The sequence below is a fragment of the Neomonachus schauinslandi genome, chromosome 1 (assembly GCF_002201575.2).
Source record: "Neomonachus schauinslandi chromosome 1, ASM220157v2, whole genome shotgun sequence".
NCBI classification, from domain to species: Eukaryota; Metazoa; Chordata; class Mammalia; order Carnivora; family Phocidae; genus Neomonachus; species Neomonachus schauinslandi.
Genome location: NC_058403.1, coordinates 68,388,657 through 68,411,858, shown reverse-complemented (window position 1 = coordinate 68,411,858; position 23,202 = coordinate 68,388,657). Strand labels below are relative to the sequence as shown.

Here is a 23,202-nt window from a genome sequence, read left to right as displayed (position 1 = left end):
GCTTTGGTTGGAATAGGACCCGGTGCACACTATTCATAGCTCTGTGGGCTTGTGAAGTGGGTGGTGGAGGCCTCCGCTAAGTCTCAACATCACACTTGCTGGCCTCACGTGCCTACTGGGTGAGATCCTGTAGTGGTTATTCAGGAGGGTGAAAGGACCAAGAAAGGATGGTTCACTTAAAAGTAGAAATTGTTGTTTTGTAGTTTCGAAAGGTTTGTGGTCCCCACCCCCCGCCGCCACTTCCCCGACTATAGTCCCAGATGCTCTTCAAAACCAAAGTAGGAGAATATTGTAGAATGTGTTTGGGCAAAGGAACTTGGGTATGTTGCTTCTTGTGTTACACATACAATTCCCAGAATTATGTGAAATGAAGCCTGACCTTGAGAGGGCTTTCTTTCCAGAAGTCCTAACAATTGCCCAGGTGAGAATTCTCAGGCCATTCTAGTCTAAAGGTGAAGCATAGTGTTTCCCTGAACTCAGAACAATACTATAGTTTCACCTAAAAAAAAAAAAAAAAAGCATTAACAAAAATAATTCATTGGCAAAAACACTCGTATGTTGACTGAATGTCGCCTCTTAACCTTACTTCTTGAAGATTCAACCTTTATAGAAGTTCACTCATTTCTCAGAAAACCTCCATCTATCTAATTTAGGTCTGTTTTCAGCAAGTGGCTGCAAGCCTTAGTCCTGTGATCTAAACTTCTATAACAGCACATTTTGCCAGAGGCAACTGGAGCTTTCTACTGAGGTTCCACAAGTTTAGAACGTTAGATTGCTACCTTTTTAAGATAGTTGTCAAATATATTCTTTAAAGAATTGAACATTACTACTCACGAAGAAGATGATTCTTTCTGAGTAAAATTTTAAGGAGGAAATCCATGGCTGAGGTGATTTAAGGACCTACCACAGACTGAGGGAACTGAAGGGGACCTGCAAAGATGAGAAAACAAGGCAGGGGAGGTGAAGAGCTGGCCTGGGGCCATGGGGCTGATTAGTGGCAGGCCGGTGACTCTCCATCTTCCTTACTGCGTTCTGCCTCTAGCACTTTCCTCTTGTCTCCCAGACATTTTTCTTTACCAGTTTATTCCCACTCCAACTGTATGGAGACACTTCGGTGACAATGGAATCCACATCAGTGACAATGGAATCCACATTGTCTTCAGGCCAGTTTAGTGTCAAAAGCCTTTGCAGTTCCCCTCGTAGCTGCCTCCTATGTAAACCTCAGCCCCGGAAATCATTCTTCAGTCAGCGTTCTTTCCAAAGAACCAAAGAGAAAGTTTCTCTTTCTACTCTTCTCAGTTTTCTAGCCTCTCCGTTCCATTATTTCATTTGACAGAAAATCAAAGGAAAGCTGTAGAGCCCCAACATGACACCATTTGGAAGGTTATCTTTGTGGGTTGTCTCTTATTGGGTGGGTACAGTTTTATATGTTTCTACTAAAGAGAGGTAAGTATCACTCTCTCTCCTTATTTTATTTGATATTTATTTTTTATAGTTTGGGTTCATAAACTATCATACATATAGTGTTCCACAGTTATCTTATTTAAATACGTGTTAAATAAGAAGTACAAAGTAATAAGCACAATGACACTTGTGCAAAGCATTACTCTATCCCCGAGCAGACTCATCCCCACTGTTCAGCACTTTGTCTTTCGTTCTGACCGCCTCTGTGTTTCTCTCACCGAAGGAGCTTGAGATCTCCCCAAGAGCAGATAATTTTGGCGCCGTCCCTGGCTAGGGTTGACATGGAGATGACTCAGCTCACCCAGGAGAACGCAGACTTCGCCACTCGGGATCGCTACCACCACTCCTCCCTTGTGAGTCGGGAACAGCTGATGTCTCAGTACTGACGTGCTGAGTACTCATTAGTAGGCAGCCCAAGGACCCTCCTCTGTTGGAGCTGTCCAGTGCATAATGGATCCAAATCCCAGAACCTTCATGATGCTGGTTCTCCTCAGTAAGAAACTCAGAGACCTGTCCTCCCCCTGCTGGTTTGGACAACGGAAATCTGCCTTCTGGTCTGGAACACCCATCTCATCAGGGTAACCCCTGGAATGGCTATGGCCTCTGCAACATGCATCCAGTTTGGAGAGCGCCACACGGACATCAAGACTTGTAGGTGTAGAGAATCAGACCAGGTTGCTTGTTCTGAAGGCCACAATAAATGGTTGTTTTAAATTTTATTGTATTATTTATTTTTTGAATGAATAATACACTCACATGGTTCTAAACCCCAAAGGATAATCATATATATATATTGTGAAAATTCCCCCTCCCATTCTTGTTCCTCATACATTCATCCCCTGCCCCAGAGGTAACCATTGTTCTTATATATACCTCCAGCATTTCTTTATGAATATACAAGTAAATAGGAATGTGGGTTCCTATTACTCCCTTTTTATACATAAAAGGTAGTGTATTATACATGTGTTCTGCACCTTGCTTTTCCCCTTGGAGACATTTCCATATCAATACATATACAGTTTCCTCATTATTTTTCACTGTATGAAAGTGGTATAATTTATTTCATCAGTTCCACAATGATGACATTTGGATCATTTCCCGTGTTTTGCTATTATAATCAGTTCTGCGGTGAATAATCTTGTACATATGTACAAGCATAAAGTCTATCTGTAGGATAAATTTCCAGAAGTGGAATTATGAGATCAAAGGGCACATGCATTTGCAAGCTATTATTGTTTAGGGAAAGTCTTTTTAATTAAAAAGTTAAATTACCGTGATATATGTAATGGTGACTCATGTTCTCAAAAGCTTTTGTGGGCCCCAGCTCTGTGGACACATTTGCAGCTGTTTTACAGTAGGAATGCATGAGGGGATAGGACGATTTTGGTTCCTCGATGAGCTCAGGGTGGCATTCATCACAAGCATGCAGGTCCCCCCCCCACCCCCCAGTAAGTTCAGCACCTGCCCCAGCGCTGATAGTTTCCCCGCTGAGCCAGTCCATTGTGACCCCTTTCTTCTGTAGTAGACGTTCTTAAGCCGGTGTGTGGAGACTCACATGGGAGGCTTGTTAAAAGTGCAGATTTCTGCACCTCATCCATAGATTTTTTTTATTCAGTAGGTTTGGAGCAGAGTCCTGGATTTGACTTTTTTTTTTTTTTTTTAAGATTTTATTTATTTATTAGAGAGAGCACGAGCAGTGGGCAGGGAGCGGGAGAAGCAGACTCCCCGCTGAGCAGGGAGCCTGATGCCAGACTCAATCCCAGGACCCTGGGATCATGACCTGAGCTGAAGGCAGACGCTTAACTGACTGAGTCACCGCAGGCACCCCTGGACTTGGCATTTTTTTTTTTTAAAGATTTTATTTATTTATTTGAGAGAGCGAGAATGAGAGAGAGTACATGAGAGGGGGGAGGGTCAGAGAGAGAAGCAGGCTCCTCGCCGAGCAGGGAGCCCGATGCGGGACTCGATCCGGGACTCCAGGATCATGACCTGAGCCGAAGGCAGTCGCTTAACCAACTGAGCCACCCAGGCGCCCCTGGACTTGGCATTTTTAATGAGTGCTTCAGCGATTCCACGCAGGCCATCTTTGGGCCCCATGTTGAGGAGTACTGGCCTGCTGAATGGAACAGGCTTAAAGCCAGTGGGAGGGGAAGGTCATGATGAGGGGCTAGTTGGATCTCGTTCTCTCCTAGAAAATGAGGTAAAGTTTATGACTGCTCATGCACCATTTGAGTTAAACACCAGACTTACAAACATTATTAGAAACAACTTAAACCAACTCAATAGGCATGTGGGAAATAGTAACAACATAAAGTGACTGTATTCATGAAGGCTAAGGTTGGTGATCTCTGAGGTCCCTTTTCAAGAAGAAACTGCTCTAAGTTTCTGAAATGTACCCTCAGAGTTCTGGAGGCCAGACATCCAAAATCAGTATCACTGAAATCAAGGTGTTAGCAGGCCTCTGCTCCCTCCAGGGGCTCTGATTACTGGGGAGAATTCTATCCTTGCCTTCTCCAGCTTCTGGTGGCTGTGGGCATTCTTTGCCCTGTGGCCACATCACTCACATCTTCATGGCCAACACCGTCAAATCTCTTTGCTCCATGGTCACACCCCCTCTCCTCTGTGTGTGTGATGTCAGCCTCTGCCTCACTCCTAAGGATACATGTGAGTGCATTTAGGTTCCACACACACAATCCAGGATACCTCATCTCAAGAGCCTGAAGGATTGGGATGTGGCTATCTTTTGGGGTACCACTTTTCAGCCTACCACAGAAGCCTTTAATGATTCTGCATTTTGTTCTTTTGAATTCTGCATAACAAGCTAAAGAAAAGTAACCCCTCTGAAAATGATGGCATTGACTTTGAAAACCTTACGCAGCAGAAGATTCAAGTATCCAGGATAAGAACTTCCCCGACATTATTAATGTTACAGAAAAGAGTAAGAGGAGAATGGGGTAAAGATTTCCAGCATTCCACTCAGTGTTGGGGATACCTCAGTGAATGGCTCACAGCCTAGTGTGGGAGGCAGATACTAAACACACTGAATAATCTAATTAAGTCCAAAAAACTCTTGTGTTTCACCCAATCATAACGTAGAAATAGGAACAGTAACCAGTACAGCAGTCATCAGATCTTAGCCTGGGATCCCCAGAAAGCAGAAGTTTATGTGCTACTGCTTTCCTGAGGGTGCACCCAGGGAAGCAGGAGCGAGAGAAAATGGGAGTGAGGCAGGGAGAGAGACTCGGCATCGACTTAGCAACCACTTAGCATCAGGGGCAGCTGAACGCTTCATCTCAAAGGCCCCTTTCTGAGAGTCTGTAGAGACACCTGCATCTCAAGACCTTCTTGCAGAGGGAGGAAAGGATGAGAATTATCCACTGGTTTTTGTTTCCCACAGTCAAAGGTTAGCCAGGAGACATAAAGCATCTCCCAACCTCACTCCTGCCCACACTTGTGATTTGCACTATGTGAGTACCAACAAGCTCTGCAGCAAGCAGCAACCTGTGTGCGTGAAACTGGCTGGAGCCCAGCAGAACTGGTCCCTGCGGGGGTGGCTGAGATGAAACAGGTGGCCTTGGCCCCAGAGACAGAGGCGACAGAGAGGATCTGAGATGGCACGTAGGAGATGTTGTATACAACTTGCATAAGGACAAAGGTCAGTAGCAAGTACAGTTGTCAGAAAAATGAGACAAAGATGTCACTGGATCATTCAGACAGAGTTTCAAAACTGTCAGTACAGTCAGGATATATGGCAGTGAGACTCGGAGCATTTTCTAAAATAGAGGGGAAGATTCTGGCATAAAGATTTTACCAAGGAGTCCACAGTTGTAGATGAGAATGTGTGAATGAGTGAGGGTCATATCAGACCTTCTAGAACCATGAATGTCTCCCTTCAGGCCACACGGTCTATTGATTAATCTATCCAATGATCTATCATTCCCCCAACCATCTATCCACCTACCCCCTTACCTATTGATCTAGCCATTTATCCACCCATCCACCCACCCATTGATCTACCCATCTACCTGCCCATCCATGCCTGGAGCAACTGTATACATGCCCAAGACCACCTCACCTGCGCCAGGTACACCTCACCAATCTCAGAGTTTTACAGTGTAAAAATATGATCACAGGCCATTCCGACAGAAATGAACTCAGCCACCACCTTCAGACTTTCAGGGTGAGTACAGACCAATTCTAGAGCACTCTTGAGTTCAGGGCTGGGAACCAGAATAGGGGTCATTTCTCAGATGTCTCTGGGAGTCATGCTAACAAGTCCTCTGACCTACACAGTAGAGTATATCCTGCACAAACAATTTTAAATCAATGTGGAAGTTTGAGGTTCAAGATCCCATCTTCCTTCCTCTCCTCCAGGTTTCTGACTGAGGGAGTATATTTAAGGATGGGAAACGATGTGCCAGTTTATGTATTAATACCTGGACAAGGGTGTAAGAGCTGTCGTGGGGAAGGCAGCTGAGGTCAGAGGTTGAAGTAAGGCCCATAGTGTCTGACTTCTGAATCTAAGAGTTCACTTCTCCCAAAGACCCTTGGATGAGGAGCTGGAATCAAGAGAGACAATGACGAGCTGGCCTTGTCACCCAGTTACAGATAAGTTGCCTTTCAAATCTGGGCCCTGTTCACCAATGAAATGTGGCCCCAGATTTGACCAATCAGACTGGCCTCCCGCTCCCATGGGGAGGAGCAGATATAGGATGCCAGTGAGGTGGGGACCGAAGTGTTCCCTTGCTTCTGCAGTGGTGCGGCGGGGGGAGCCTGGGAGGTGGCTCTCTCCTCTCCATGGGCAGAGGGGAAAATGAGGAGAATGGAAGGGACCCCAGCAGCAGTAAGAGCACTGACAGAGGCAGACACAGGGGCTGTGAATGGGCACAGAAGCCCTAAGCCACTCTGATAGCAGTCGTGGAGGGCTCCCTGGAAGGGGAGATATCTGACCTGCATCCAAGCACTTGCCAGAAGGGAAGAGAAGCAGGGCGTTCCCAACAGAGGGGACAGCATGATGAAAGGTGTTTGGGGTAATTCAAGGTTTCAGAGGCATAGGAGTGAGGCGGTTTGAGGCAAGAGAATTACGAGGCAAGGGCCAGGTCCTGAAGGGGCTTGTAGCCCACTCTGTATGCTGTGAGAACGGAAGGCTGAGAAATGTTAATAAAAATCCATCTTCAACATTTTATGGGGCTTTATCAGAAGACCCTTGTAAGAATTAAGCGCGCATGATCCAGGAACCACGCAGCTTCAGCTCTACGCCTCCCCTGACACATCTTGCTGTTCCTGCCCTTCCACACTGGAGAGGGGGCGAGTGGGGGGCTTCCAGCCCTGAGGGCAGAGCCGGTGGGGGGAGGGGCCGCGGAAGCAGCCCTGAAGTCCGCAGGGGCAGGGACCAGCCACTTGAGGTGCAGGGAGCCCCCACTGCGTGCGGTGCCAAGCCCCAGCCGCAGCCGCAGCAGCACGGGTAGCGGGGAGCGTGGGCGGCCAGGGCGGGAGGAGGGCGGGGTTAAGAACAGAAGGAACAGAGTGCTCTTCCTAGCGCGGCGGTAACAACGACCACGCATTTAGTGGCTTAGAACAACACAGATGTGTTCTCTTACGTAAAGTCGGGAGGCTGGCGGTCTGCGATGGCTCTCCTGGGCTAAACTCAAGGCATCGGCAGGGCTGTGTTCCTTCGGGGGATCAAGAGGAGAGTATTTATCCTTGCTTCTTCCGGCTTCTAGAGGCTGCCTGCAGGCCTGGGTGGTGGGCCGGTCCATCTTCAGCCATCACCTGTATTCTGGCCTCTGCTTCTGTCAGTGCGCCTTCTCCAACTCCGCTGTCTGCTTCTTCCACCTCTAAAGACCTGTGGGATGACATTGGGCCCCCTGGATAATCCTGCACGTTTTCCCCATCTCTGGGTCCTTAGCTGAACTCCATCCGCAAAGCTCCTTTGGCCATATAAGAAACCAGTCATAGGTTCGGGGCCATCCGTGGGGGCCGGGGAGCTGGGGCGATGGGGGAGGTGCGCAGGGGACCAGCCGAAGCACGGCGACAGAGCGCGCGGATACTGCCCCACGACAGGCTGCTGAGTTCAACTCACACGTGCTGAGGAGACGGGGAGGGAGGAAGACGTCCAGGGGACTTCTTGGGGAAGCGGGTTTTGAACCTGGTTGGGCAGAGGATATGGAAAGCTTGTGAACCAACAGAAAGAGGTTCGAAGACAAATGAGACAGAAGGAGCAAAGCAAGAGAACGCAGGTCTCGCCTTCAGCCCGACGACTCTTCTTCTTTCCTTTGCCTTTTAAGCGGACTCATTTGGAGGGAGTTTGGTGTAGTTGCAAATTCATGGGGATTCAGAGAAGCGCGCCTCGGTTTGAATCCTGGCTCTACCACCTGCTAGCTCTGTGACCTCAGGCAGGCTTCTTAACCTCTCCGATCTTTGACTTCCTTCTCTGTGGAATGGGAATTCTAATTCCTGCCTGCCTCCAAGTGGCGTTGTGGGTACAACTAAGATGAGATGCGCACTGTTTTGGAGGAAGTGAGGGTGGAGGAGGTGTCCTAGAAATGTTCTACCACCCCTGCTGGTGCCCCGTCACTCGCCGTGAAGAAAAAACCTACCAGTCATTGCAGTGATTTTTGGCACCGGCGAGCCCGACATTTCAGAGCAGAGTGGAGTCCTACTGCTTCGGCGGGCCACACTGGATCTTGTCAGCCACAGACAGAGTGGGACACCGTCACCGGCCAGCCAGGAAACCTGCTCCTGTGCAAGAGCGAGGAGAACCAGCAGAGTCGCCTCCTGCCATTTCAATTCTGCCTCTTCCCCAACAGCCCCTCAGTTTATCAGATTCTTTGGCCACATTCCTACACCACTTCTCCTCTCAGGCTTCTCCCTTCCCTTCCCAGAGCGTTGGGCATTTTTCTTAAGCATCAAAAACCTACTCACTCTCCAGTTCTTTTGAACCAGGGCTTACTCTAGAGCAAATAACCCACTTTCTTGCTAGGTCTTATCCCCTCAGTGTCCACATAGAGCCCAAGAAGAGAGGCTCAGATATGGTGGTTACATGGGTGTGTGTATGTGGGGGTTCTGTACTGTTTGCCCTTCTCCGCAGATAGGGGAATGCAGAAGTCTGTACTCACCACACATTGCTCAGCATCCCTGCATCTGTGAGATGTGCCTGGGCTCCTTAGAGGGAGCTCATAAGCAGAAATAGAGACCAGTTTGTCAGTTTGAGGCAGTGAGTGGAGGTGTAAGCCCCGGGCTCTTGTCAAGGTACTCTTCTTGGGGAGAAGGTCACATTCAAGTAAAAGGCAAAGCAGATGGCAAGAAAGGCCCACCAGCATCAAGGGGTCCCCTGTTGGCTGTGCTCCTGGGCAGGGAGCCCACCTTGCAGCATCAAGGCTGGTGCCCTTTCTCTGTTCCCTCATCTGATGGACTGGGAGTGAGTGGGGGATGGATAGCAGTTGACTCCTCCCTACCATTCACTGAGGTGAGGGTAGCCACAGCCTCCTTCTAAAAGAGGCAGAAGCAGTTCCATACATGGGAGTCTGTAATGGAGAGCCTGGGCTTTTTTCCTGATTTTGTTGTTTGTTTAAAAAGGCAAGTGTGTGTGTGTGTGTGTGTGTCTGTCTGTCTGTTGGTCCGCCTGTGTCTGTGTGGACGTGCACTTTCCTGACTATCTGTTAGAGAAGGCACTATGTAAAAGAAGCTGGACTCACCAAATGTGAAGCCTGGCTTAAAATAGGGACCATGTGGCCCACATCAGATTCACTTTGGGAAGCCTTGAGGGTGAGTGGCATTTCAAAGCATTAGCAGCCCCCTCCCAGCAGCCAGCAAGAGGGCTTGATGAACACTGATCTTTGTGATGTGACATGCAGCATATGCGATAAGAGGCTGAAGATGGAGAGAACAGCCCTGCTTTCAAATATGAACCCCAAATTGAAAGTCACAAGGGCAGATGCTCCAAATGGCAGTGTCAGTTTCTCTCTTTTTTTTATTCTTATGTTAATCCCCATACATTACATCATTAGTTTTAGATATAGTGTTCCATGATTCATTGTTTGTGCATAACACCCAGTGCTCCATACAGAATGTGCCCTCCTCAATACCCACCACCAGGCTAACCCATCCTCCCACCCCGGCAGTGTCAGTTTCTAACTGAGCTGCTTGTCAGGTGGGTTATTCTGTGTAACTATGTGTGTACTAGTCAGGCTAGATTTGCTGCTGCAACAAGCAGCCCCCAGATCTCACGGACTTGGCACTGTAGACATTTATTTCTGGCTCATGTTCCAGAGTCTGATGCAAATCAGAAGGGGGTGGGAGTCCTCCTCCTCACTGTCATTCAGGGACTAAGGCTCCTTCTGTTTAGTAGCTGAACATTATCTAGGCAGGCAGAGTCTTCCCCTTGAATTCTCAACATCCAGCTGGCAGGTGGAAAAAAGGGACATGTGGACGGGGCCCTAGAAGTTTTAGGGCCCAGGGCTAAACGGGCTCATATCACTTCCTCCTGTGTTCCATTGGCCAGAACTAGACATATAGACTGTCTAAATGAAAGACTGGCTAGGAAATACAGAGCAGCTGTGGGTTCAGGAAGAAGAGGAACCAGGTTTGGTGGGCCTCTGGTCACTCTCTACCACTCTCCGCCACCATGCTCAGGATGAGAACAGCTGTGATGAGCAACTTAGTGACGGCAAATTTGAGTGCATCTCCTAATCTGTTCTGTGTTGGTTCGCCACACTTAATCCAATGATTCTGCCATTCCTTAATTGTGTGTAGAATTCCATTTTCCGTATTCTCTTCAGAGGCTTTGAATACTCTAATGAAAGGCAAATTTGTATCCCTTGAAAGTTCATTTGATTTCTGGAAGCATCCAAAATAACTAGGAACCCAATCTGGGGATAAGGGGGACAATTCAGCTATGTTTTCTTCTTTGGGTCAAAAATGAAGTGTGACCACAAAGTCAGCTGACTCTTGAGGCCATTTCCAAAGTTGGGATCCCAACATAACACATTTTGAGGACTGACAAGGACTGACAAGACCTCTCAAAGTGCTGACTTGATAGCATTTATTTAGATACATTGTGTGAGTGTGCATGTGTGTGTGGGGGGGGGAGTGAGTGATGGTGGTTATGGTTCATACGCTGTCTTTTATTCACAATCTGTGTTGGTCTTTTTTGCCTTCCCAGATGGAAAGACCTTCCGTACGTAGTATACGCATATCTTCAGTTATAAAGCATCCCAATTCGTGGTTTTAAATATTTTTTTATGTGCTCTTTGAACCCATCCAACCTATCATGGATTCGTTCAGTCACTCACTTAGTATTTATTGAATGTCTATGTGTGCAAAGCCCTTAAAAAAAATCAGAAACTGTGAAACCAGATGACAGCCATTCCTTCTGCGGCTCAGTCCGTAGGTGCTGGAAGCAGAGTGTTCAAGGATGAGGAAGCAGGAATTGGGTGCAGACTTCCTGGATGGCCAGGAAGAGAGGAACTGGGCTTGGAACAGACTGCACTTGGATGTTTCAACCAAAGCGCTCTGGGAAGAGTAATTACCTGCAAGATTTTTTAAAAGACCGAAGAGAATAGATCAGCTCTTCTCTGGACTGATGTTTTACTTTCTGGGGTAAACCCAGTGCCCTGGAAAATCTTCGTGTCTGTTTTAGAATTAGTCATATTACCCCAAGACACCAGACCTGAGCTTATCTTTTCCTCATGAGCAGTAGGAAGAAGCATAAGAGATGGGGGTGGACCATGCTCTATGGTAGCAGTTCCAGGAATGGGTTCGGGGATCCCACTGTTCCATCATACAGCTGCATTCAGGGGTGAAGGGGTAAAGCCTTATTTCTGAAAGTGTAGTTCTCAGCTCACTAATATAAGAAATCACCTGGGATTTTTTTCTGCTAAATGGAGATTCCTGGGCCCTTCCCAGACGTCCTAAATCAGACCTCCTAAATCAGCCAAGGAACATGCATTTTTAAGCAACCTCTCCCCCAGGTGATTCTTGAAAGTTTGAGCAGCCTAGGTGGAAAGGCTGTGGGCTAACGTGAATCTGAGACTAGCTGTCTTTATGAGCTCCAGGCTCGTGGTGCGCAGTAGCACTCTTGAGTCCAGAGCTTCAGGTGATGTCTGCTGGTGAGGCGTGCTGGTCCGTGCTGGGCTCCAATAAACTCACTGTGGGAGCCACTTCCCCATGGGCCACACTGATTGACCAGAGACAAAGCACCTCAGAACCTCGTTCCACTAAGAACACTAAGAATAGTGGAGTTGGGCTACATCACCTTTGTGTGCGTGTGTTTGCAGCTGTGGGTCTATTTATCTCTATACCTGGATACACACGTATTGCTGTCTCTACCATTGACAGGTACAGCCCTCCCCTGACCTTCCGCCCCCGCCCCCAAATCCTCCCTTCCTTCCAGTCCCACCTCTCAGGAGGCTAGGGCTCTGCGGTCTTGGCACTCATCTGCAGCTGGGGTCCTGCAAGTCATGGTCAACCCTTAAAAATTAAATAAGAAAATCTTCACTGAGCCGGACATTATGCTAGACATCCATATGCATTGTCTCATTTGATCCTCAGAACGGCTCAGTGAGGTAGGTATATTTCCCCCATCTTACAAAGGAGGAAACTAAGGCTCAGCAAAGTGAAGTAATTTACTCAAGTTCCCATAACTAGTCAGCGGCAGGTCTGGATTTGACCTCCGATCGTTCCTCGGTCACTGTCCACAGCCCCCGTGGAGGACAGTCCAGACCTGATCTGCTCTCTGCAAGTCGCCTGCAGCTCATCCTTTACTTCTAGAGCAGGCACTGGCAAGCCACAGCCCCGTGGGTCAAATCAAGGTCAAATCAATCAGAGCTTGTCGTTATTTTAATTGAGGTGAAATTCACATAAAATAAAATTGACCATTTTAAGCACCACCTGTTTTTCAAAATACAGTTTTGCTGGAACGCAGCCATGCCCACTGGGTCACGTACTGTCTATGGCCGCCTTCTCACCACAGTAGCGCGGGTGAGCAGTTGTGGCAGATGCCATACGGCCCACAAAGCCTCAAATACTGGCCCTCTGGCCCTTTATGGGAAAAGTTTCCTGGTCCCTGCTTTTGAGAGTTTTGGCCTGGATCCACGCCCTTGGGAATGAGTTTTCTCAGACATCTGCGATGCCCTTCCTTCCTAAAGGTAAACTCTCCTGCTCTGTTGGAAGCCATGCTTTTGTGTCTCGTGGACCTAGCTCCTCAGCTACCCCCTTTCCTCCTTATTCCTCCTGTTTCCACCACCCACAGGTCAGTCCTGGCAAACACACGCCTGTGCCTGATCTGCTCAGTGCCATCCCTTTTTCCTTCTTTTGTGCCAAATAACTAGTATATAAGGTTTACCCCTGGATATCTCACCTTCTCTCCTTATACTTTCCCTCCTCACCTTCCACCATCCAGCTTCCAGCTTCTGCCCTTCTGTTAGCCTTTTGAACACATCTCCATGTGGATGTCTTGGAGTCCCATGAAATTCATATAATCTACCTGGCATCCCATCCTTGCTAAGACCATGTCATCCTGCTGTCTCAAATTAGTTTGTCTTTCTCTCTCTCTCCCTCTCCTTACATCTGTTCTGTTAACAAATTCTGCTGCCTTTTTTGGAAATGTCTCTTGGGTTGCTCTCTTCCTCATCCCCACCAATTCCTTGGTCCAGCCCTTCGTCACTTCACATCTGGATCACTACAGAGGCTCCTGACTTGTGTCCCTACCTCCCCCTTCTCTAGCTCGTTTTTCAAATTCCAGGAGCTCAAGTAGAGTCAGGTGCTTGGGGTTTGCCTTTGCCATTCTTTCCAGAGTCCTCTCCCACACTCCCTGTGTCATACTGAACACGGCATCTCTGTGGCACTCAGCATCTGTGTCACACTTTCTTCCACTTAGAATGTTCTCTTCTGTTTTCTTTGTTTGGCAAACCCCCTCAGGAAAGAATTCTGATGTCACCTCTCTAAGAAAACTTTCTCCAGCAAATCCTCAATGTTCTTAGAGGACTTGCTTCATACTTTTGTAAAATAACTTGTTATACTTATTTGTGGATCTGCATTTTCTCCTAATCCGCTGGCTAGTCAAGGGCAGGGACTATGTATCTTCCTCATCTCTGTGTACCCAGAGTCTAGCATGGGTACAGAGTAGGTGCTCAATAAATGCTTCTCGAGCCACCATTTTGATCACATCCCTCTACTGCTGAAGGCTCACACTCAGTCTCTGTTTCCGCCGCACGAAGTTTACGGCAGTGGTTTTTTTTTTTTTATTCTTATGTTAATCCCCATACATTATATGATTAGTTTTAGATGTAGTGTTCCATGATTCATTGTTTGTGCATAACACCCAGTGCTCCATGCAGAATGTGCCCTCCTCAATACCCACCACCAGGCTAACCCATCCTCCCACCCCCCTCCCCTCTAGAACCCTGTTTGTTTTTCAGAGTCCATCGTCTCTCATGGTTCGTCTACCCCTCCGATTTCCCCCGCTTCATTCTTCCCCTCCCGCTACCTTCTTCTTCTTCTTCTTTTTTTTCTTAACATATATTGCATTATTTGTTTCAGAGGTACAGATCTGAGATTCAACAGTCTTGCACAATTCACAGCGCTTACCAGAGCACATACCCTCCCCAGTGTCTTATCACCCAGTCACCCCATCCCTCCCACCCCACCCCCCACTCCAGCAACCCTCAGTTTGTTTCCTGCGATTAAGAATTCCTCATATCAGTGAGATCACGGCAGTGGTTTTCTACCCCGGATGTGCATTAGAATCACTTGGGAGCTTTTGAAGACTACCGATGCCCGGCCCTACAGAGAAATCCTGATTAGGTACATAGGTTCTAGGCACTGACATTTTGTAAAAACTTCCCTGGCAATTCTCCTATCTGGCCAGGATTGAGAACCACCGGTCTGAGGCCTAGTTTTCAAGATTCCCATCCATTTCTCCATCCACACAGGAGTTCCCGCTCAGAACCTTCTCACTCCTTTGGCCTCTTCCCAAATCGCCCTCTCTCTCATGCAGACCACCCGTCTGTCCCCACCCAGGGCAGGGACCCTGTGGGCGTGCATCCCAGAGCACCGAGCAGAGCCGGGAGTGTGGGGGAGCCCCCTCAGGGAGCGAGCCTCAGAGCACAGGCTCTGTCTGGGTTGGGTGGGGAGGAAGAACTGGGTGGGACTTACAGCAGGTGCCTCGGCCACCTCCCACCGCTGTGTGGACCGCACCAGCTTCCCCACGCCAACAATGACCCCATGGCATGGTGGCCGAGAGCACAGGGCCTTAGATTGGCTCTGCTCGTCAGCAGACTTGTAGCCCTATTTCCTGTCCCACATTCTTTTCCAATTCTCTTCTTACAAAGTGGGGACAAGACAGGGGAGCGGACGGGGCACCGGGCTGGTGTGTGCAGATGAGTTCCGTGAGGCCTTCTGCGTGTCTTCCGTGGGCCTGTGGCTCAGGCCCCTGCGGCTCAGTCAGAGGGGTTTTTATTTCTCCTCAAGACGAGGAGCCCTCAGCTGCCAGGGCTACTTAGAAGGAGCAAATGATGTCACAGGCCACGTGTTTCCACTTGCTCCGGTGAAGCAAAGACCTTTGGAAACAGGACATCTTGAGACATTTATTATCTTCTACCTACTACTTACTATCTTTGAGACATTTACTTATCTCTTATTGTCCACAGTGGGTCAGAGATTAGAGAGATCTTTTGTCTCATGAAAGTCACGGGTTCAAATGTTCCTTTTTTTCCAAATTTTAGAAACAGATAAATCAAGAGACTCGTAAGGTAACTGTTATTTGGTTTAACGCATCCCAAAAGAAGTCAGGATGGCGGTGACCCACGGGGGCAGAGAGTGGAAGGGAATACGGGTGTCTTTCCCTCTGAGTGCTGAGTACACAGACGTCCAATGAGTGAAGTTCCTGGAGCTCTGCAGGACACGTTTATGGCATGCTGCAGGTGCACTTTTTTCTATGTACATCACATTTTAATAAAAAGTTTCAAATAGTTGCTCATGCTCTTGGGAGAAATTCAGACAACACCGGAAAGCACACATATTCTTCAACCAATTTTAAAAATAAAACCCAGGGAATGTAAAAGTTGATTCCACAAATATTTTTTTAAACGCCTTTAGTTCTATGTAACAGTTTGTTAAAGAGAAGAAACAGAAAAGAGAAGGAGAGAAACATTGGGCATGAGTTGATTGGAAGAAAGTCATACAAAGAGAAAAAAAAACCGAAAAGCCTGATGGAGAAGTAGAGAAATGGATGGGCTGGAAGGCACTCAGGGATGTCAAGTGAGACGTGAAGAAAAGTAGAGAAGGAAAGAAGCAGAAACAGCCCCATGGAGGAGACAGCTGTGAACAGAAAGCAACAGAGAAAGACCCCCCAAAATGGGGGGAGGGTGCCAGGGGGTAGAGAGGAAGGTGAAAACCCCCAGCCTCACAGAGCGAGGCAAAGAGGAGCAGAAAGAGGGAAGGGGGGAGTCCAGCCAAGAGGGGGAGGTAAAGGTGTGGATGTTGAACCTGGTCGCCAGCCAGACCGTGGACTGTGGCAGCTTGTTAAAAGGCAAGGAGCTTGGCAATCACATGAGGAAGGACATTGCCTCCCCAGTGCCTCTGGCTCAGGGCCCAGCACATGGGACGTGCTCATCCAATAGGTGTCAACTTCTTGACTGAATGAAACGATGCCTGAAAACCCAGGCCCCTCTGCCCCCAGTGGGAAGTTCACCTCTGAGTTTTCTGCTCTTCCCCTAGGGCCTCGGCCACTTTGCCCAGGGTCCTGGCATCCTAGGAATTTCCCTGCCTGCTCCGGGGAGGATTTTTCATTCTGGAAGGTTTTGCAAAATAAGACCGCTTTTATCAGAATTCTGTTGCGTCGGAGAATGTTCCTGGCTCATTGACGTTTACAGTGTGTAACCGATTTTATCGGAGGAATGTTGTTTGGAATGGAATGGTCCTTTCAGATGGGCAGACAAGAAACGGAAGGTCATTCGAGGACCCACCCCAAGCTGTCTCAGTGGTTACTCAGGGTTGCCGTACATGATGCTTGGGAGCCTGGCCAAGCTGTGAGCAAGCCTTCCTCCCTGGAGGAGGTCCCAGCGGTCTGCTGTGGGATTGTGGTGTTTACGGCTCACCTTGGCCCTCAAAGCAAATCCACCAGTGGGTAGAGGCGCAGCAAGGGCTCCCGAGGCCTGGGGTCCAGCGAGCAGCCTGGCTCACCTGGACAAAATGAAACCATTCCTGACATTTCAGAAAGGGGACAGTAAGGCTTCTCCTGAGAGGTCACAAATAGGGAGATGGGTTTACCCTTTTGGTTCTTTTGTCAAAATCCCAAGGCACTCTGTTTCCAGGACTCTGGACAAAATGGTGCTGGTGTAGTAAGTGTCCGGGGTGGGGGGGGGGGGCTTGAATTCTCTCTCCTCTGTTGTAACCCCTAGTGTTGCCAGAGTCAGCAGTTTCTCTCTGAAAGGGCTCTTTTTTTTTTTTCTTTTTTAAAGATTTTATTTATTTATTTGACAGAGAGAGACACAGCGAGAGAGGGAACACAAGCAGGGGGAGTGGGAGAGGGAGAAGCAGGCTTCCCACCGAGCAAGGAGCCCGATGCGGGACTCGATCCAGGGACTCCAGGATCATGACCTGAGCTGAAGGCAGTCGCTTAACCAACTGAGCCACCCAGGCGCCCTCTGAAAGGGTTCTTGTACTGAGTGGGATGCAGAGACTGAGACAGGAAGGGGAGGTCATGTGAGGTCAGAAGTCTTTGTTCCTGGTGGGAGGGAATCCACCCTGAAGTGGGAGAGGACTGAGGTGCCCCAGCTCAGGCCAGGGATGCTGGACACAGGTCAGCAAAGAGAAGCAAGTTGGGAACAGCTCGTGCTGCTGGACACTCTCCAGTAATTTCTGTGAGCCCTTACAGGGCTGGGCATTCTAGCACATTTCTCTCACCCTCTATGATTTCTAAACTTCTTCATTGTAGTGGATGGAACTGTGTCCCCAAAAAGATATGTTCAAGTCCTAACCCCTGGTACCTGTGAATGTGACTTTACTTGAAAAGGTCTTTGCAGACGTAATCAAGTTAAAAGGAGATTATCCCGAATTAGGCTGGGCCCTAAATCCAAAGACTGTTGCCCTGGTAAGAAGGCCATGTTAAGACACAGACACACGTGGAAGGGAGAAGGCCATGTGACTAGAGTGATGTGTGCACATGCCAAGGAACACCAAGATGGCCAGCAACCAGCAGAAATTAGGACAACGCAAGGAAGAATTCTCTCCTAGAGCCTTCGGGGGGCGCTCAGCCCTGCTGACACCTTGGTTTTGAACTTCCAGCCTCCAGATCTGAGAGAGGATAAATTTCAGTTGTTTTACACCACCATGTTTGTGGTACTTTGTTACAGCAGCCCTGGAAATAAATTATATTCATGTTCCTCCAGATTTCCCACCCCTCAGCTCCCCTGCCCCCACTCCAGTCCCTCCACCCTCAGCAGATAGCCTTGTATTTGCTATTTTACAAAGAAAATGGAAGTCCTCAGCCAGAAACCCAGAGCCCTTTGCGGGGCCACCTTCTCGTCTTTCCCTCCTTCCAAGGCCAGGCCCTCGGCCTGCGCTCCCACGTCTCAGAAGCCTTATCCTGCCAACCACATTTTCTCTTTCCTAAAGCTTTGATTTTTCTTTCTCCCGTGTACACCCTTTCCATGTTCAAATTCTTCCCCTAAAAGCAAAAAAAACTCCCCTACTCCTTCATTCCCCTGTGGTTGCTGTCCTAATCCTAACTCATTCTTCCCCTTCAAAGCCAGGCTCTCTTGAGACTTCATTTCTGCATTTGCCGCTCCTCCCTACTTGCTCTTTTGCTGCATCTGCTCCAATTGCTACGTGGACACCTTCCTTATCATGGTCAAGGGGGACTTCCATGTTGCTAAAGCCAATGGGTATTTTCGGTCATCTCCTTACTTGACCTTTTGTCAGGGTCACCCACTATGAACCACCATCTCCTTCCCTTCACTCCAGTGATGTGACTTCTCCTGGGCTTCCTCCCTCATCTGTGTGGCTCCCGCCCAGCCCCTCCTGGCTCAGTCTCCTCGCCCCAGCCATCTCATGTTGCGGCCCCATGGCTCAGTTTTAGGCTCTCTTCACTTACCAGAGTGCTCTCTTTTCTCAGTGATCCCATTCCCTTGTATGCAGACCTGGACCTCTCCTCTCAGCTCCACATCTGCGCATCTAAATGCACACTTGACATTGCCACTTGAATGTCTCAAAGTCACCCAGACCCAAGTCCAAAACAAAGTTCATGATCTTAACCTCAAAGATTGGGTTCTCCTCCACTGTTCCCTCTCCTTGTGAATGGTACTACCATCCATCCAAACATAAAGGACGGAATCTCAGGAAATCTTTGACCTCTTCTCCCTCATCCTCTACAGCCATCAACATACCTTGTGGATTGTGCCTCCTGCAATCTCGAGTCCATATTCTTCTGTGAACTGATCTCTATCATCATTGTCCAAGAATTATCATTTCTCACTAGGACTTCAAGAGTTCAGGCATCAGCTCTATGTCTTTCTAAGTCATTCCCATTATCATAGCCAGAATAATGATTTCCAGTTGCAAATCATGTCACTCCTCACCCCTTTCTCTTTTCCACTTCCACCTCCCCAACATGAAACCTTAAAATGACTTCCCTAAATTCTTTCTATTTTTTTAAGATTTTATTTATTTATTTGACAGAGAGAGACACAGCGAGAGAGGGAACACAAGCACGGGGAGTGGGAGAGGGAGAAGCAGGCTTCCCACTGAGCAGGGAGCCCAGTGCGGGGCTCGATCCCAGGATCCTGGGATCATGACCTGAGCCGAAGGCAGATGCTTAATAACTGAGCCACCCAGGCGCCCCATGACTTCCCTAAATTCTTAAGGTAAAGCAAAAACCTTTAAAATGGGCAGTGAGCGTCTGCATGACCTGGTTGCTGTCAGGATCTCCAACCTCACTTCCCTCCACGCTCTTCATCATTCTGTGCTCCAGCCACATCGGTTTTGTTTTGGTCTTTTACAGGTACTCCAATTCTTCCTGCCTCAGGACCTTTGCACACACTGTCCCTGCTCTCCCTTGCTGATTTTCAGCCTACAGAGCTTTCAGATGGTGGCTCAATCTCATGTTTATAGGGAAATTGAGAACCCCTCCCAAGTGTTCTCCTTCAGGGCACTTTCCACGGTGACAAGCTTACATTTATGTTCTTTTGATAACCGTCTGTCTCCTCCAAACCTTTTAGGGCTATGAGGTCTTAGACTGACCCAACAACCAGCACGATGCTAGGCACAGAATTGTCACTTAGTAAATATTTGTTGAATGACTAAATAAAAGAAAGAAGATACTGTGTTGGAGTCTGGGGATGCAAAAATAAATGAGGCATGGAACTTCCCAGAAAGAAGCTCGCAAATTGGGGGTGGGAGGGTGCAAGCAGAGGAGAGGCTGACTAAACAGAGTCAGGGTGTAACAGGGTGATGAGCGCATAGCAGAGGAGCAGGCCAGAGGAGATGGTGCTGCCTGGGCCCAGCTCACCACCCCCGGGTGAAGCTCAATCCAGGTGTCTGTTGGCTGATCTTGGCCCTCAAGGATCCTAGTCCTGTGATGTTACTGCTCTGCGGCCACCACTGTATTCCAGCCATGGCTGTGCCACCCCACACTACCACGAATCCTACAGGGCACTCTCCTCAGGAGCTGGGCACTGTTCAGGGTGCAGCGTGGTTAAAGGCTCTGGTTACAATTAGAGCATCATGTGGAGCGCTTCAGTGGGAAGAGTTCTGTGCCTTCTGGACAATGACCTCATCATATCCTCAGGCCAACCCAAGGAGGTGGCAAAGGGTAATGATTTCTCTCCCCACTCTACAGGTGGGGAGACTGAGGTCAATAGAGATCACTGGACTTGGCCAGGGAGTGAGAACAGTCTGGGAACAGAGCTTGGAGGGAACCCAAGGCCCTCTCTCCAGGATCTGCCAGCCACACCAGTTGGCAGAGGAGAACTCCTCGGGCCGAGGACGAGAGCTGCAGCAGGAATCTGCAAAAGCTTGTTTACTTTGGTGCAGAAGGACATTTCATCACCTCTTGGAACCACAGAATGCTAACGCAGATGGGCCCTCAGAGATCATCTGATTCAACACCCTTGTTTTAGGAAGGAGGAAACTGAGGCCAGAGCAATGAATCTCCTTTGCCCTCCCTTTCCTTTCCCTACCCTACTGATAGTGAGTGGTAGGGCAGAGACTGCTAGCTGTCTACCCAGACCCCTTTCCCCCTTCTTTGCCACTATGGCTAGACTGTATTTCCCAGACTCCCTTGCAGTTTGGGGAGCCACGTGACAAATGTTCTCTCCAGTGGGATGTGAGAGGAAGGGCGGCATGCCACGTTCAGGCTGGGCTCTTTCAAACCTCCTATGCTCACAACTCCATGTTCTTTTCACTTCTGGCTGATTGGGATGTCAATTCCAAGGGCAACTTCGGAGCCATACATTAGAGAAAGGCAGAGCTGCCATAGTGTGGGTCCCAGGAACACTGTGTGGAGAAGAGCCACGCGCTGACATGAATGCCTACGGCTGCTAAGAGAACCAGAAGAATAAAACATCGATCACGTGAAGCTGCAGCTTTTGGGGGGGGGGGGGGGCCTGATTTAGTTCTGCAATCTGGCCTAAACCTAATCTAGCTCACCCGGCAGCCGAGAGAGCCCCTGCAAAAGCTCTGACTACAGGCAGTATCAGGTGGGGGAGACAGCAGGCTGACTGTGGAATTCACTGTCAACCACTTTGGAAGGCCCCCACTCCCACCGCTGGAGAGGTTAGGAATGCCTGACTCCTGCCTCACTTGGTCCAAGCTGGCTCCCCAACTGTTTCATTTTCAGTCAGTAGATTGTCAGGGCTGGAATGGATCTGAGATGTCATCTGATTTATCCCCTGGCTCCAGTCAGGGCCTCTTCCAAGCCATCCACAGTGACCAAAAATCATGTTTCGATTTTTATATCCCTGGGCAGGAAACACCACAAATGTCCTTAAACACCTGTTTCATACCTCCTTGCTACGGTGTCAGAAGGTCCTTAGTGAACCCTAAAACACCAGAGCTGGAGCACCCCTTAGCAATCATGTTGAACAATCTTTGTTTTACAGATGAGGAGACTGAGGCCGAAACCACACAGTTAAACAGCGGTCAAGTCAGGACAAGCCAGGACTCGAAGGCCCAGCTGACTACTCTTTCTAAGGTTCTATTTGCCTCCAACTCTCTCTTGCTGTTTTCTCTTCTTCTGTCCTAGAAGGTGATGAAAAAGTGCCCAGGTCCATTTCACTGTGATCAATCCTTCCACCTTCTCCTGTGTCTCCCCCTCCTCACCCCCCAGGGGAAGCCCTTCCCAGCTGATGTGAGCTTGGCTATTTCTCTTAGAAGGCCAAGAGAAGATTAGGGAGAGAGAAATCTGTGTTGCCTACAAGGGAGGGATGTGTCCCAGGTGCACATTTGCTCCTTGGGCCTTGGTAGTGATAGCAGACTCTCTAGTGGGATCTCTGAATCCCTGTGAGAAGCCTGTAAGGGCCATTAAACCCTTGAATGTCACTGGTTGCCTGGGAGGGCAACCCGTGCTCTGGGAAAAGTACTCTGAGGAAGGGAGGGAGTGGCGGTGACCAGAACCTCTGAGCACAGCGTCTTGGCCTGTTGGGGCTTGTCTGGCTGCGTCTGGGCAGCTGGGCAGTTCTGCCTGTTAATATGAGAGCAGGATCCTGAGAAGTTGAGCTGGGGCCACGAAAGCAAACCTAGTTACTTACAGGGGGATCATTGTATGGTACTTTCTTGGAAAGACCTGGAAATTCCACATGAGAGCCCTGGCAAGTTGGGTTTGTTTTGTCGTTCTTAACAAACATAATAAAATAAACCCAAATGGTTACTCCCCACTCCCCTGTTTAAGGTGAGGTTGTTTATACACAGCATCCTTCATGTTTTCTGCCAAGTGACTCACTTGGACTGAATCACTAGAAAGTGGGCCTAGGTCCATCTGCAGCTGCCCTGGACACCACGATCTGCTCATTGCCCTGGAGGTGGGGGTCATGGAGCTCTGGAGACAGCAGAGAGGAGTGGAGAAATGGGGTGGGGTGGAGAGTCAGACCTGAAAGGGAAGTCCATACTCATAGTTTCCTGAGCATCTGGTGGTCAGACAGGAGTCCCCGATGGAACTGACAAGATTCCCCAAGGAACTCCAGTCTTCATTTCAGTTGAGACATTGTCTAGATTATTGCAAATTCTGAACTGTGGGACCAGAATTAATAATGCCACACAGTCCTTCACAGGTAAAACTCTTAATCTTTGGGTCTAGCTTCAGAATTTTGAGCAAATTATTTTCCCATTTTGAGCCCCTCTTTCTTCAACCTAGAAATAAAAAGGCTTGCAGTCCCTAAAATACAGACATTTTATTCTTTATTTACCGGGAAGGAAAGGGATATGGACACAAATGGAAGTTTATTTGCCAGGAAATTTTGTTTTCACTAAATCTTTGAATCTCTCCCCTGAAAGTTTTCATTTAAAATTCAGTGATCTCTGTGTGTCCTTTTGTTTAATTTTTGATCTGCAGCCCTTTTTCTAATTATGAGTTTGCCTAGCCATGCCCCAATTCACAGTTTTCTTTTCCCTGTGGCCTGTTTGGGTGTCCTGGAGGTGACATTTCTGCAGAACTCTTTGTGTGAGCCAAAGGCAGTGGTCCTATGGGGATGGGAGTCCAGGCTTGAGAAGGCTCTGGAGAATAGGGTGACTCCCGCGTTGGCC

The 23,202-nt window shown here is 48.5% G+C and overlaps 2 protein-coding genes across 2 annotated transcripts in view; both read left to right on the top strand.

The window, feature by feature from the left end:
* Positions 1-1,850, top strand: part of SLC12A8 (solute carrier family 12 member 8) — a 116,092-nt gene extending 114,242 nt beyond the window's left edge. The window contains exon 12 of the mRNA XM_044920507.1: positions 1,688-1,850. Coding sequence (XP_044776442.1) covers positions 1,688-1,850 — 163 coding nt within the window. The remainder of the gene's footprint in view (positions 1-1,687) is intronic.
* A 210-nt stretch (positions 1,851-2,060) lies between these two features.
* HEG1 (heart development protein with EGF like domains 1) overlaps positions 2,061-23,202 on the top strand; it is a 101,164-nt gene continuing 80,022 nt past the window's right edge. Inside the window, exon 1 of the mRNA XM_044920464.1 lies at positions 2,061-2,115. Coding sequence (XP_044776399.1) covers positions 2,061-2,115 — 55 coding nt within the window. The remainder of the gene's footprint in view (positions 2,116-23,202) is intronic.